The sequence below is a fragment of the Pseudorca crassidens genome, chromosome 11 (assembly GCF_039906515.1).
Source record: "Pseudorca crassidens isolate mPseCra1 chromosome 11, mPseCra1.hap1, whole genome shotgun sequence".
In the NCBI taxonomy this organism is placed as follows: domain Eukaryota; kingdom Metazoa; phylum Chordata; class Mammalia; order Artiodactyla; family Delphinidae; genus Pseudorca; species Pseudorca crassidens.
This window is the reverse complement of record NC_090306.1, coordinates 99529762-99543353: the sequence shown is the minus strand read 5'-3', so window position 1 is coordinate 99543353 and position 13592 is coordinate 99529762. Positions and strand designations below refer to the sequence as shown.

General features: G+C 55.7%; 1 protein-coding gene across 4 annotated transcripts in view; it reads left to right on the top strand.

The window, feature by feature from the left end:
* Positions 1–13592, top strand: part of TCF20 (transcription factor 20) — a 189043-nt gene that overhangs the window by 79683 nt on the left and 95768 nt on the right. For 2 of the 4 annotated variants that reach the window (XM_067698294.1, XM_067698290.1), the window contains one exon: positions 6633–6683. The exons of 1 other annotated variant lie outside the window; for it this stretch is intronic. In XM_067698294.1, the coding sequence (XP_067554395.1) occupies positions 6633–6683 (51 nt within the window). Of the gene's footprint in view, positions 1–211; positions 271–6632; positions 6684–13592 lie in introns of those variants that run through there. One more of the 4 variants, XM_067698291.1, reaches the window with a different exon arrangement.

Here is a 13592-nt window from a genome sequence, read left to right as displayed (position 1 = left end):
TCTCCGCCCTGCAGAGGTGAGATCTGGCAGGGGCCGTGATGTCAGAGGCTCGGCTGATGTCACCGCCCCGGCCCTGTGACTTCACTTGCCGGCTCGGGCAGGAGGAGCCGCGAGGAGGCTGAGACGAGAAACTGCCCCCTTTCCTTTTCCTTCTCCTTTTTCCCTTTCCCTTCCTCCCTAGCCTCACTCGGGAGTTGTTTTCCTCCGGCCGGTCGCCCTGGGCTGTTGGAGGGGTCTGGAGCAAGTGCCAGGAAGGATGCTGCTGCAAAGGTAACGCAGCATGCGCCGTGTCTCTCCCTCCGGTCACGAAAGTTTGCTCTGGCGTGCGAGGCGTGCCGGCTGGGCGCTCCGCCGTGCCACGCTGCCCGGCCCGAGGCTCCCGGGGAGGGGCAGGCGGGGGCGGGCGGGGGCCTCCCGGGCGGCCTTCACTGCCTTGTCCCCATCAAAGGCCGCAGCTGCTCGAGCGGCGGCTGCAGCTTTGAAACTGCCATAAAGAGCGATGGAGGGAGGGGAGCGCGGGGGATGTTCAGAGCGGTGCCCGGGAGGGTGGCCGGGAGAGGAGGGGGGAGAGACGGCTGCTCTGGGAGCGCGGCGGCCGGGGCGTGAAGGGCAGGGCCCCGGGTCAGAGTCCCAGGGGCTGAGTCACTCTCGCTGCCCCCCGTCCCCTGAGGTCCAGCCAGCTTCCGTGGCTGGGACCCTGGCAGTGAGGGTGCAGAGGCGGCCGGGGGTGGCCAGGGGCTGGCTTCTCCCCCCACCATTATTTCCAGGCTTATTCTTCCACCTCCAGCAGGCCATTTGTCAGCGGAGATTCGGGACAAAGGAGGGGGCAGTGGGTGGTCTGCTGCAAGTTGGGCGAGGGGCACGGAGCGCGGACCAGAGAGAAACGCCAGCAATTAAGAGGCAGATCGAGGGCTTTGCTCATTCAGGCTGTCGAGGGAGCCGTCATTTTGTGTTAGCGTGCGTGTCTGAGGTGGGAGGAGGAAGAGAGGGGAGAGTGACAGGAGAAGGATTATGACATTGTGTTGTCTCTGTTTGTGGTAAATGCAAATTTGGCACCAGCAGCTTCCCGGGAAAAGCAGCAAGTAACCCAGGCCAAGGCCTTGGCCCAAACCCGCTGAGGGAGCCCATGTGGGGCGGTTTGGGGTTTTGTTTTTTTTCCTCCCTTTTTTCTGTCTGGTATGTGCTTTTTCCATTTATTTTTACAGTGAAGTGCTGGAGACAGACAGGCCAGCATGGCGGGGAGGAGCTGGTCCTCCCTCCTCTCTGGCACACCAGCCCCCTCCTCACTCTGCAGGAAGCCCAGGCTGCTCTCCTGACCCCCAGCCATTGCCCCATCTTGGCTGCCTCCCTGCAAGGTCTCTCCATCCCCAGCCAGGGTCACTGTCCTGTCATTCTCTTAGCCTGGGCGGCCTGAGGTCTCAGAAGGCTACTTCTGCCCACAGCTGCTTCCCAAGGGTAACCAGAGACAGAGAGCCAGGGACTGAGGCTCAGATGGGGTTCGAAGATACAAGGCCAGAGATGGGCCTGCCCCCAGCTGCAGGAGGGTGGCAACGGGTTCTGTGGCCGGGCTGGTATTGGCAAGGTGTCCCAGGACCTTGTCTCCTCTGACGGGCACATGAGGGCAGAGAGCTTGAGCCTGACCTGGGCTGGGAAGCAACCACAGCTCTAGGCTCTGGGCTGCAGCAGGGCTCAGGCAGGAGCAGTGGCATGTACAGAGGTGGTCAGTCTCTAGAGGAAGTCTCCAGAGAACACAGAGAGTGGGGCTTTAGTAGGGCCAGGCCATAGCTCAGGCCCCAGCAGGGATGGAGACATCCGAGCTGAGAAGCCGAGGCAGGAGCCCACCTCAGATGGAGGGTCAGGGGAAGGCCCTCTGGGTCCAGCCTGTCACACACTAGGCCTCAGGCTGTAGCCCTCATTCTAGCCCTCCTTCCGCAGGAGCTGGTTCCTTACCTGGACCTCACCGCCTCCTTTGCCTGGTCAAGTCCTTTTGGATTCAGTTAGCCTCCTCCAGGAAGCCTTCCCTGCCCTCAACCTGGATGGTCTGGGGGCCTGCGCCCTGCCCATCCCCATGTCCCCTCTCACAGTGCTGTGAGAGGTGTGGTCACTGTCAGGCTCTTGGGTACAGGATTTTTAAGGCATCCTTCTCGGTGTTCCCAGCACCCGCCCAGAGCTGAGTACAGAGGGAGTGTGTGCCTGGAAGCTAGGGGAGCAGATCCAGACCCATTGATACCCCAGGAAGATGGGCCACCAGGATGGAACAGTCACCCTGCCTCACACCCTGGAAGGGGTGATGGGCTCACTTCCTTTGGGCAAACCCACCGGAAGGGGAATTTTCCCCCACGAAGCCTGACATGTAGGGACAAGCCACAGCTATGCCTGTGACCGGGACATCTGCCCCAAGCAGGAGAGCCTCATGTGGCTAATGTCCCTTTGGAAACTGCTGGCGGGCTCGCTCATCTACCCCAGCATTTCCTTCAGGTCCTGGGCCCACAAGCCAACCTTCATAGAGGAGCCAGGGAGCTGTGTGTGAGGAGCACCTGGCCTTCGCCTGCGGGGCTCTGGTGCCCCATGGAGCCTCCTTCATCAGATGGAAAAGGAAGGAACAGTGGATAGACCCTCCTCAAGGCCAAGATGCTGGGTCCGTTCCAGGCCTGGGCTTGAGACCCTTCTCTCAGAGGTGTTGGGAGTACCAGTCGAGGTTCCAACTGGCCGGTCAGCTCATTTCACCCAGCCCAGGCTCACGGAGCCTGCCCACTTGGAGCCGTGTGCCCACCCTCTTGGCATACATAGATGGAAGAAGCACAGCAAGCCCCTTCCCTCTGTATGCCCCCAATTTGATGGACCCCAGGAGCTTTGGAGTCAGCCCTCAGTTGCAGTCTTCCCTGGCCACTTTCTAGCTATATGACCTTAGGCAAGTTACTTAATCTCTCAGGGATGCAGTTCTAAAAGGCAGTGACCTGGTAGTAGTAAACTCTATCTGCAGGCTTGTTGAAGAGACTAAGGAGACTGCAGGTGCAGCACCTGTATACAGCAGGTGCTCAATTAATGGCAGCTGTGGTTATGAGGGAGCTGGCTATGCCAGCACCGTAGAGGCACAACAAAAAAAGTTTTCCCTGGGGTACCCTTGTGAATTCTGACAGGTCAATCAAGAGGGGCTTCAGAGAGGAGGTGGCATTTGAACGTCTTGGAGGATGAGTAGGAGTTTGCCAGGCTAAGGCAGGGGAGGGTGTACCACCAGAAGGAAGGATAAGAGCAGAGAGCTGCAGGTGTAACAGGCCAGTCACCTTGAGTGGCTGAAGCCCAGGAAGGGGAAAGGGGAGAGGGAACACTTTCTCTCGGCAGTGGGAGCCAGTTCTGGAAGAAGGGAGGGCCTGACTTGATGAGAGTGGGCAGGTTGCACACAAAGCTGGCTTGTTCTAGCTCCTCTCAGGGTGGCCTTGTGCTGTTGGGATTCCTGAACAGCCGGGGAATTTAAGAACCAGCCTGGGTCTCCTTTTAATTTGGAGTCTCAGGACTTCTGGCATCCAGGGCCAGCCCAGGCCCCACTCTGAGACGGGGCCAACATTGCTGGGGAATCAGAGTAGATGCCTGGTCCCCAACTTGGGTGAGGGTTCCTGGAGCAGCTTCTCTTGCCTGGGACCCTGACGTGACTGGAAGCTCCTGCAAGAGATGAGGGCCGCTACTCCCCCCAGTTCATAGCGGGAGCCAGGCTGCCTGGGTTCAACCCTGGCTGTGTCATTTACCAGCTGTGTTGCCTCAGGCAACTCACCTGCCCTCTCTGAGCCTTGGTTTCCTGGGGTACTAATGGTACCTAAGTCACAGGGCTGTGGTGAAGATGAGGCGAGATAACTCTCACAAAGCAGTCGGCCCAGAGCCTGGCTCCCGGAGAGCACTCAACAACTGTTAGCTCAAAGAAGTCAGTGCAGGAGAGTGAAGGCTCTAGCATCTAGTGTCTGTGGGCCAGGATAATCATGCCTAGTAATAATAGCTAACATTGGGAACTCCCTGGCGGTCCAGTGGCTAGGAGTCTGTGCTTTCACTGCCGAGGGCCCCGGGTTCGATCCCTGGTTGAGGAATGAAGATCCCACAAGACGCCTGGCGCGGCCAAAAAAAAACCCTGACATTTATGAGCACTTACTGCGAGTCAGGCAGGCTCTGTTCTAATTGCACAACTATGTAGTAGCTTATTGAGTACAGTCTCCCCTCACTCTGCCTAACGTGTGAGGGTGGGGGGTGGGGGGTAGGGCACCCCAGAAGCCAAAAGCATGCAGGGAAGAGCCTCAGATATTTGGTGTTTTCTGCGCGAGGCTAAACGGACACCCTTGGTAATGTGGGCAAGACAGAGGGAATTGGACGACGGCTGGGCTGTGAGGCATGAGGACCACAAGGGCCCGCCCACCACTGCAAATGGGCCACCTGGGACTGGACACCCCTCACACGTGGCAGAGCCTCAGACGTACCGTGGGGCCCTGGACCAGTCACGGCCCCACCCTGGGCCTCAGTTTTCCTATCTGTTTGATGGGGGATTGGGCTCGCTCACCTCTCTCAGCTGCTGTAAGGGGTGGCAATTCTCTCGTCTCTTTGATTTTCTTGGATGGCTTCCGTGTAGGTTGTGACTTGGGCGGTCACATCTGTCCATTGATTTTTCCGGAAAGGATGCTTTCTTCCCTTTTATTCTGCAGTCAGCCCGCAGTTGAACAACTTCGATGTCTGGCCTTCCCACTGTTCCTCCTGTCCCCACCAGCACACCTCACCTGGGCTGGGGAAGGGGGCCGAGAGGGTCCAGCAAGATAGTGGCTCCCAGGAGGGCACAGGACTCCCCCAACACCACTCGATGTGCACCATCTGGGGAGAGCCTTGGGTGTGGGCGGGTACAGGACTCGGTGGCCAAATCCAGCCCACGCCTGGCAGTGTGGCGCTGAGTTGCGTGGAAGACCCAAACGTTTCATTTACCCTCCCTTCTCTCCCCCACTCATGCTTCAGAGTCAGACAGACCGCTCATTCCTTGTTCCACTGTGCTGTGCTGGGTGATCGATGCTGGGTGACCGTGGGCACCGTATTTCCCTGAGCCTGCCTGCTCACAGGACGAGTGATTCCCCCTCAAGGGGTATCTGAGGCCAGAATAATTGGAACCAGCACTTAGGTGTGAGGTCATGGATTAAGCACTTGGGTGGATGCAGCCCTCCGTGGCGGGCGATGTTAATGTCCCCATTCTGCATGTGAAAAGGCTGAGGCTCCAGAGCTTACAGAGCCTTCTCGAGGTAGCATCGCCCTCTGCCCTCCTTTTTTTTTTTTTTTTTGCGGCCTTTCCCGTTGCGGAGCACAGGCTCTGGACTCACAGGCTCAGCGGCCATGGCTCACGGGCCCAGCCGCTCCGTGGCATGTGGTATCTTCCCGGACTGGGGCATGAACCCGCGTCCCCTGCATCGGCAGGCGGACTCTCAACCACTGCGCCACCAGGGAAGCCCCCTCCCTTTCTTTTGTACACCCCACCTACTACCAAAAAGGAGCTGGGGCGGGAGCCCATAGGTGGCAGGATAGGTAAAGGGAGCCCAGAGACCACGGGGTGAGGGCAGGGGAGGCTGGGGAGATGGGGTAGTTACCATGCCAGCTTGTCACTGCTCGCCCACACAGGATATATGGGGAATGGGAATAGCGGTCATCAAGTGTGCGCAGGAGGGGCACCCCACATGGTCGCGGTCCTTGAGAATGCACAGGTTTCTGCCCACCTTCACTCAGCCAGGGCATGGGGTTGCTTAAAGCCTTCAAATCCCAGCTCTGCCACTCACTGGCTCTGTGATCCCAGGCTAATTAGCTATTGCTCTGAGCCTCAGTTTCCACACATATAAATAGGGATCATTGGCGTACTCACCTCATAGCCTTGTTGTGAGGATGACCTGAGTTAATGCGGGTAACTCACTTAGCATGGTTCCTGGCACATGTGAGAGCCGTAGGAGTGTTCTCTATTGTTATCCCTCAAATCAGCTCAGGTTCCCCTGGAGAACACTCAGAGTCTCCTGAGCACCTGCTTTGTGCCAGCACCAAGCCCAGGGAGCCAAGGATTCATCACTCAGGCCCCTCCCGTGCCCTGGGCTAAGCCACCAGCCTCAGGGCCTGGGGCTGAGTGTGCAGATTTGACATGCAGGGGGAACGGCCTGTGAGAATTGGTGTGTTGGCTCCCACTGCTGGCTGACAGACATCCTGATGAAATATGTCACTTTAAAACATTTTGAAAAGAAATTTCCGGAAAGCTCTCTTAACCCCATGGGAGCCATAAGTAGCCTGAACTGTTGTCAGGTTCTAGTCTTGGCTTTGAGATGACTTGCCAGAGACCCTCCCTGGTCTGGGCCTCAGTTTCCTCATCTGTAAAACAGGGCAGCAACTGTATCCACCCGAGAGGGTTGACCCTGTGTGAGGCTGCTTGTGAAATGTGCTTTATAAACTCGAAAGCACCTTAACAGCTGTTGGGATTTTTTGGTTCTGTTTCTGGTCATTCAGGACACGGTCACGGGCAGATGCCTGTGCGGTGTCATGCTGGCCCTGGGCGCGGGCATCCATGGGATGCCGGCTCTACTATCAAGGGCTCCCTGAGTCGTGACCTCACTAAAACCCTTGAATTTTGTGATTTCCAGAGAACGTGGAAGGCCCCCCAGGCAGCCTGGCCTCTTCCGGGGGAAATGCTGGTAAGTGTCTTGTCTTATCTGTTAGTTCGTTCCACAAATGTTTCTGGAGCAGCTCCACGTGCTGAGGATGACGCGGGAGAACCGGAGGTCAGCCCTGCCCTCGAGAGCTCAGTCCAGGAGGAGGGGTTTGAAAACTTCATCCCCAAACAACCAGACAGCCAAGGTTCAGGGGTGGCTGGACGCAAAGCCTAGGCTTTTCAGGAGACAGCCACGGGCCAGGATCATTTATAAATGAATATTGACTATTTTCTCTGCTCAGAATCCTTCAGTGGTTCCCCCTTTTGCCTTTGGGATAAAGTCCCCAAGCCTTCCGTGGTCTGCACTGTCTCACTCCAACTGCGTCTCCAGCTTACTCATTTCATTGAAATCGCACTGGCCTCCTTTCCATTCCTGGAAATCTACTCGCTCCCTCCTGCCTTAGGGCTGTTGCCTGTGCTGTGCCCACTGCCTGGAGCTCTCTTCCAACCTCATCACGTGGCAACTTCCTATCTGTCCTTCAGGTCTCAGCTCAAATGTCCTGGATCCCCAAGACCCAGGGTCCCATTATACACCCTCTGGGCACCTGCCCACTTGCTTACTAATGTGTTTCATGGCTGTTACCAAATGATTATTTATGTGATCATTTGTTTGCTCTAATGGTTCTATGGCACTGTAAGCTCCATGGTAACAGGGACCCTTGGGCTCAATGCCTGGCATATGGTAGGGGCTCAATCAATGTTTGTGGAGTGAATTTATGATGAGTATTAAGGTAAGGCTTCGTGGAGGCGGTGGCATTTGAGTAAGACTTGAAAGAGGGTGTAATTTCACGCTGTAGGGAAGAGAGAAGGGCTTCCTGCTTTGGGTAGCAGACAGGCACATGATAGGGACACAGCCCATTTGGTTTGGCAAAGAAGCAGAAAGGGACGTGTGAGAGAAGCTTGGAGAGGTGGCTGGGGCCAGGCGAGGGCTTTGTGTTCCAGGTGGATGAGAATTAACTTGAATTCTGAAGCTCCTTGGGGCCCACCAACAACCTCTGAGCCAGGGGTCGTAGGGTCAAAGCTGGCTTCTGGAAACTGTAATGAGTTTGCTGCAGGGATGGGTGGGCCGGGAGAAGAGGCTGCAATCAACAAGACCAGTTGGGAGTTGGAGAATCCATTGACTCTGCTGCTTTCTGTTTCCCCGGAATCACACATGGGCCTTGGAGTTATCCTGTGAGCTCCCGGGGAGATGCAGGGCAGTGATGAGGAACCTCACAGGGCATGACTGCTTCCAGAAGACAATCACCTTGGTGGCAGGGGAGCCATTCTTGAATCCCTGGAGGGAGAGATGGAGTGGAGGGGACATTGATGTCCACACTTGTCACACCTGTGTCCTGGTGCTTTCCCTGCGGCCCAGGAATTGTGACACTGAGGCGCCAGCCTGTGGCAGACGATGAGCAGCAGCATTTCCCTCAAAGCCCAGCAAACAAGACCCACCTCCGCGCATCCCACGGGGGTGCAGCTGTTGTGGTCAGAAGAGCCAGAATTCTCAAGAAGGACCTGGGGACGAGTCTCAGATCTACCACTTAGCAGCTGTGTGCCTCTGGGCATCTTGTTAGCAATTCTGGGCTTCAGTTTCTTTAGCTGTGAAGTGGGGGCTACTTGGGTGTTGTGAAGGTTAAGTGTGAGGACACACACGGAGCCCCAAGCTCAGGGAACACTGGAGGCGCAGGAAGTAGTGGCTGTATTATGGCCACATTTTTCTCCACGGTTTGAATTCTTCACAGGAAGCTGGGGTTTCAGGCTTAAAATGAAGAGCATGTCAACAAAGCAGGACGGAACAAAGTCTTTTCCCAGCATGCCTCAGCATGCAGCACTGCCTTCCCGTGGAGCCCAACAGTGATGGGGCTAAAAGTCTTGAGCTTTCAAGCAGAAATAATCCCAATGGAAAGGAGCCTCCCTATTGTTCTCTTGTGATAAAGCGATGCAGGGGCTCTGCAGCCTGACCTGCCTGGTTGCAGATTCCAACTCTGCCTAGCTGTTCGGTGACTCAGTTTCCTCATCTGCAGAATGAGGTAATAATAGGACCCACCTCGGAGAGCTGTTATAAGGACTAAGCAAGTTAGAGCAGGTGAAGTGCTTAGACATGGCTTTGTCACTGCTATTGTTAGATCGTTCCATCTTCACTTGAACACTCTGCAGTGCTGAAAGTGACTCAGTGGGGGCTCGGGGGCCAGAAGCCTGAGTTCAAACCAGCTCTGCTGCTTGCTCGCTGTGTGACCTCCGGCAAGTCTCTTAACCTCTCTGTGTGTCCATTTCCTGCTCTGCACAATGAAGATGACAATCCCTGCCTCCCACTGTTGTTGGGAGCAGTGGATGGGGTCAGCCAGGTAAGGGACCTGACTTCCTGGAGGCAGGCAGACCACTCGGCCCCTCCTCCCACGCATTCCAATTTCCAGATGAAGAAATTGAGACTCAGAGCCATTGGATGATTTGCTAAAGGACACAGATCAGTGAGGCCAGGCTACACTCCCAGCTCCGTGACCTGTGCTGGGCCACCATGCCAGGGACTTCCCAGGGAGACTTGAGGCACTAGTGGCAGGAGTGTTGAGTGGGCCGAAGGGTGAGCTTCTGTGAGGCCAGGCAGCAGGGGCCTCCCGTTGCTCAGCTGCAACTCCTCCAGTGTCCCGAGTGTGCTGATGCGTCCTGCTGCTGTCGGTTAGGCCTGGGTCTTCCAGGCATGGGGTCTGCAGGTCCAACGCCTGCAAACTGCCCAGTCTCCAGGGCTTCACCATGTTACCTGTGGGGAGAGACTGGTGCCGACCCTGCTGTCCCCTCAAGTCTGTTTCCCTATCCACCTGCAAACTTTGGGACCCACCAACTGTCTGTGTCCATCCATCTTTCCAGTGTTTACCCAGTGCTGGGAAACTTGGTGGTTAAGAGTGCAACCTCTAAAGACCTGGGTTCAAATCCCAGCTTGGCCTCTTCTATGCTGTGTGACTTGGGACAAGTTGTTCAACTCTCTGCCCCTTAGTCGTCCCGTTTGTAAAGTGGGGATGAGAACAGTACCAACCTCATGATGTCGCTACAGACACACAGTGCCTGTTCCCAGTAAGCTTGGATTCCTCTGGGCTGTATAGTCATTATTCATGTTATGTTTATGGTTATGGTGCCTTACCCTGCAGAGGATGCCAGAGACCCGAGGGAAGCAGGGGTGTCTGCCCTGTGAATACTCACGGTCCTGTGGGAGAGGCAGACACAGGCACAGGCAGCCCAGTGTGACCAGTGAGGGCTAAGGAGGAGGGAGCCACGACTTGGGGCCTGGAGGAATGAGGTGGAAGGCAGGGTTGAGGGGCAGATCTCCTGAGCAGAGGTCACTGTGAGACCCTGTGGAACCAGTTCATGCCAAGTGGGTCACAGATACAAGGCCCTGTAGGACCCCACCCCTGCCCACCTCTGCAGCCTCATCTCTCGTTCCCCTAGCCCTGCGCTGCACACAGCCCTCCTGGGACCTGCAGTGGCTGTCCCCACGTGGCTAAGGCTTGGTATTCCCGGACTCTCTATTTGGAGGCTTCCGCACCCCCTTAGCCTTAGAGCCTGCCCTGCCCTTGCCCCAGAAAGACTTATTCTGAGGCCCTGTGTTCCCTCCATCAGGGTTTACAGCCCAGCACACAGCAGGTGCTCTGTGTGGAATGAAGGCCACCCTTAGGTTTGTGCTTTGCGTGGGAAAAGTGCCTGGCTTGGGACAGGCTCTGCCGGACGCTTTGGGGGGTTCCCCACTCTGTTAAGCAGAGGCTTTTTCTGGTAAGTTGTCTCCTGGAGGATTGTGAGCACGAGTTCAGGAGGCCTCCCTCCTGGCGTGCTAGAGTTAGCAGGAGGCCCCTCCTACGAGGAAGGAGAGCTGGGGCCACTGAAGGATAAAGGTGAGGGCGGTACTTGTGCTCAAGAGAGCCAGCGAGTGAGAGGAAGGACATCCGCCTGCCGCTGAAGGCACCGACAGCCCAGCTCACTTCGCACAAGTCACTGATCTGCCGAGCAGGGCCAGTCTCCTCAATCAATCCATGCTGACAGATGGTAGCGGAATCAGTGACCTAGAGGCAGAAGGCTCCATTTGTAATCCCGGAGTGGCCCAGGCGCCTGGAGGAGGGCAGAGGAGTTTGTAATAAAGGGAGTGACACAGGGTTTCCAAAAGCCATCTCGGAGCTGGAGGAGGAGGGAAAGGATTAATTTTGCTTCTGGAATTGAAAACACTGATTCAATTCAATATGTATTTTTTGAGTGGACTGGACTAGAAGAGAGAGAGAGAAGAAAAACAAAAACAAAAAAACCCCCAACTAATCTACTGTCCTTTCCTTAAACTGTGGTAGGAAAAACAGGATTCTCTCGGGATTGACATATATACACTAATATGTATAAAATGGATAACTAAAAGAACCTGCTGTATTAAAAAATAAAATTGTAAAATTCAAAAAAAAAAAAAGAAAAACAGGATTCTCACAGATGAGACAGTGAGAGAACAATAGAAGACACTAATGTGATCAAAGAGGAGGGAGCTCCCAGCTATTGTGCTCTGGCCATTATGGGATCTTGAGCAGTGACTTAACCTCTCTGAACCTCAGTCTGTTTGTATGTCCACATCATAGAACTGTAGCTATTGCTAATGTGTGCCTGGTACTGTACTGACTTTTTTATACATTTCTCTTTAGATTCCCAAAATACCTTATGAGTGAGGTCATATTATCCCCATTTTACAGCTGAGGAAACCAAGTTTCAGAGAGGTGAAGTGACTAGTCCAGGGCCACACAGCCCAAGCGTAACTCAAATCTATTTGTTGGTCATAATGCCCACACATGTTCTTTTTCCAAATGGTACTGAAAGGGAAAGTGGCTGTTAGGGCTGAAGAGGTCCAGGCTGGCCTGGCCCTAGGACTGGGGAGGTTTCCAGGTGGAGGTTAACTAGCCATTGTTCCGGCAGGGTCCAAAGGGGTGGGGAGGGGGCGGTAGGGTCAGTCTCAGGACAGGAGGCAGGAACAAACAAGAGCCTGGACTTCAGTTATCTGTCTGCATTCCTTCCCTTCTGCATGAGGCTTTGCATGGCTTGTCACCATCCATTTGAGGTTCTGGTCCCCTAGTCTGAGACCCGAATAAGCTGAGGAAGAAGGGAAAGGAAGGGAAGAACGATGGGGCAGGAGACTCTAAGGAAATGGGCTTCCCTTTTCTTCCTGAAGTCTCTCAAGAAATTGAGGGTGCTCCCAACACCAAGTGGAAGCTCTCATGCATCTTTCTGTGTTTGTCCAGAAAACATGGGTCTGTGCTGAGAGTTCCCTCTTTCCCTCTGTAGCTCTGACTCAAGCAGAAGCCAGCACTGGCCTTTTGGGTCTTGGTGCCAAAGAATTTGAAAATGAAACTCATAGAACAATGGGAACAGCCAGAGGGCAGGGCTTGGCGGCCTGTTCAGCTCTGCCCCGGAAGAGACCAGAAGAGACCGGCACCCTGCCTGGCATGCAGGAGGTGCTGGGGAATCAAGTCTCCAGGAATAGCCCTGACCCACATTGGAGCCGGCCCCCACTTTGTGTGATTGGACAGAAGCCAGGAGAAACCACTGCCTTCCCCCGCCACATCCTCCTGGGGTGCCAGAACCAACTCAGGCCTTACCTTAGATCCCTTTGCTGGGGGCAGGTGCTACCACAGCCAGGACCCTCTTTGCATGGCCCAAGGCAAGGCAAAGCGTTAATGTCTCTGTCTAGGTGGGGTGAGAGGTGAAAGGGTAGAGCCAGGCCCTGGGGAGCTATGGACCTCAGATATACTGAAACTGGGCCCCCAGGCCACACCTGGTTCCTATCAGCCGCCACCTGCTACCCTCTTCTTCCAATTCCAATTTACTTTCAAGTTGGGTTGCTTCAGGAAAGGAAACCACATACTCCCTTAACATCTAGGGCAGATGGGGTCTAATTTAGAATCAGCAATTTTAGTCAACGTCAGGGACATCCAGTCCACACTCTTCTCCTTCCCATTGTACCAACGGTAAACTGAGGCCCGGAGTGGGGAGAGAATTTGGCCAGGGCTCTGGGTGAGCCAGAGGGAGGATCACAGACACTCCAAGTACAACCTAGCCTCACTGGTCTTCTCACTTTTGATAGCAGTGGGTCAGGCCGCACAAACATCTCTGGTTGTTTTACAACCGAGATTTTCTTTAAAAAAAAAAAAAAAAAGAAAAAAAAAGTCAACCATTCCTTTGCTCCATAAAACATACATGAGATTTGCAAAAGAAGGCTGGGAACGGCCCGAGGCCTTGGCACCGCAAATCCTCCACCTTATCTCCAAATTAATTCTGGACCCTGGGTCCAGTCAGCCAGGCATGGCAGCTTTTTAATGCCGCCTCAGGCGAAGGCGGCTGGCGTTTGGTGAGCGTCTATTTTACACGTGAGGTTGGTGGGCCTCCCCACTCCTCGCTTGTATTGCGGAGGAAACTGAGTCCCAAGAGGGCCCAAGTCATTCATCCAAGGACACGGGGCGCCAAGGGGCGGAGGCGTTGAGGGCACTAGGCCTGAGGGCCGGGTGGGCGTTAGGCGGGCAGGAGCCGGCACCATTAAGCGGGTTACGGGGAGGAGAGTGGGCCCTCGCCCGCGGGCTCCCCAAGGCTGACAGAGATGCGATTCTGGCTTTGGCGGCTCCAGGGAACTGTAGAAATCCCAAGGAGAGATTCCGGGCCACCAACTCCCCAGAAAGTTGGCTCGCGGCCACTCCCAGGACGGCCGGGAGCTGCGGGCCAAGATGGCACTGATCGAGCGGCGAGACGCGCGCGACATCCCCCCCGGCCGCCGAGGGGACACCCGCGCGACCCCGGCCGCGGGGCGGATGTCTCCTGCGGCCCGGCGTGCACAGGCCTCGGCGCCGCCGCACGCGGGTGGGCACGCGCGCGCCCGCCGGCCCCGCCCCCTGCCGCCCCGCCC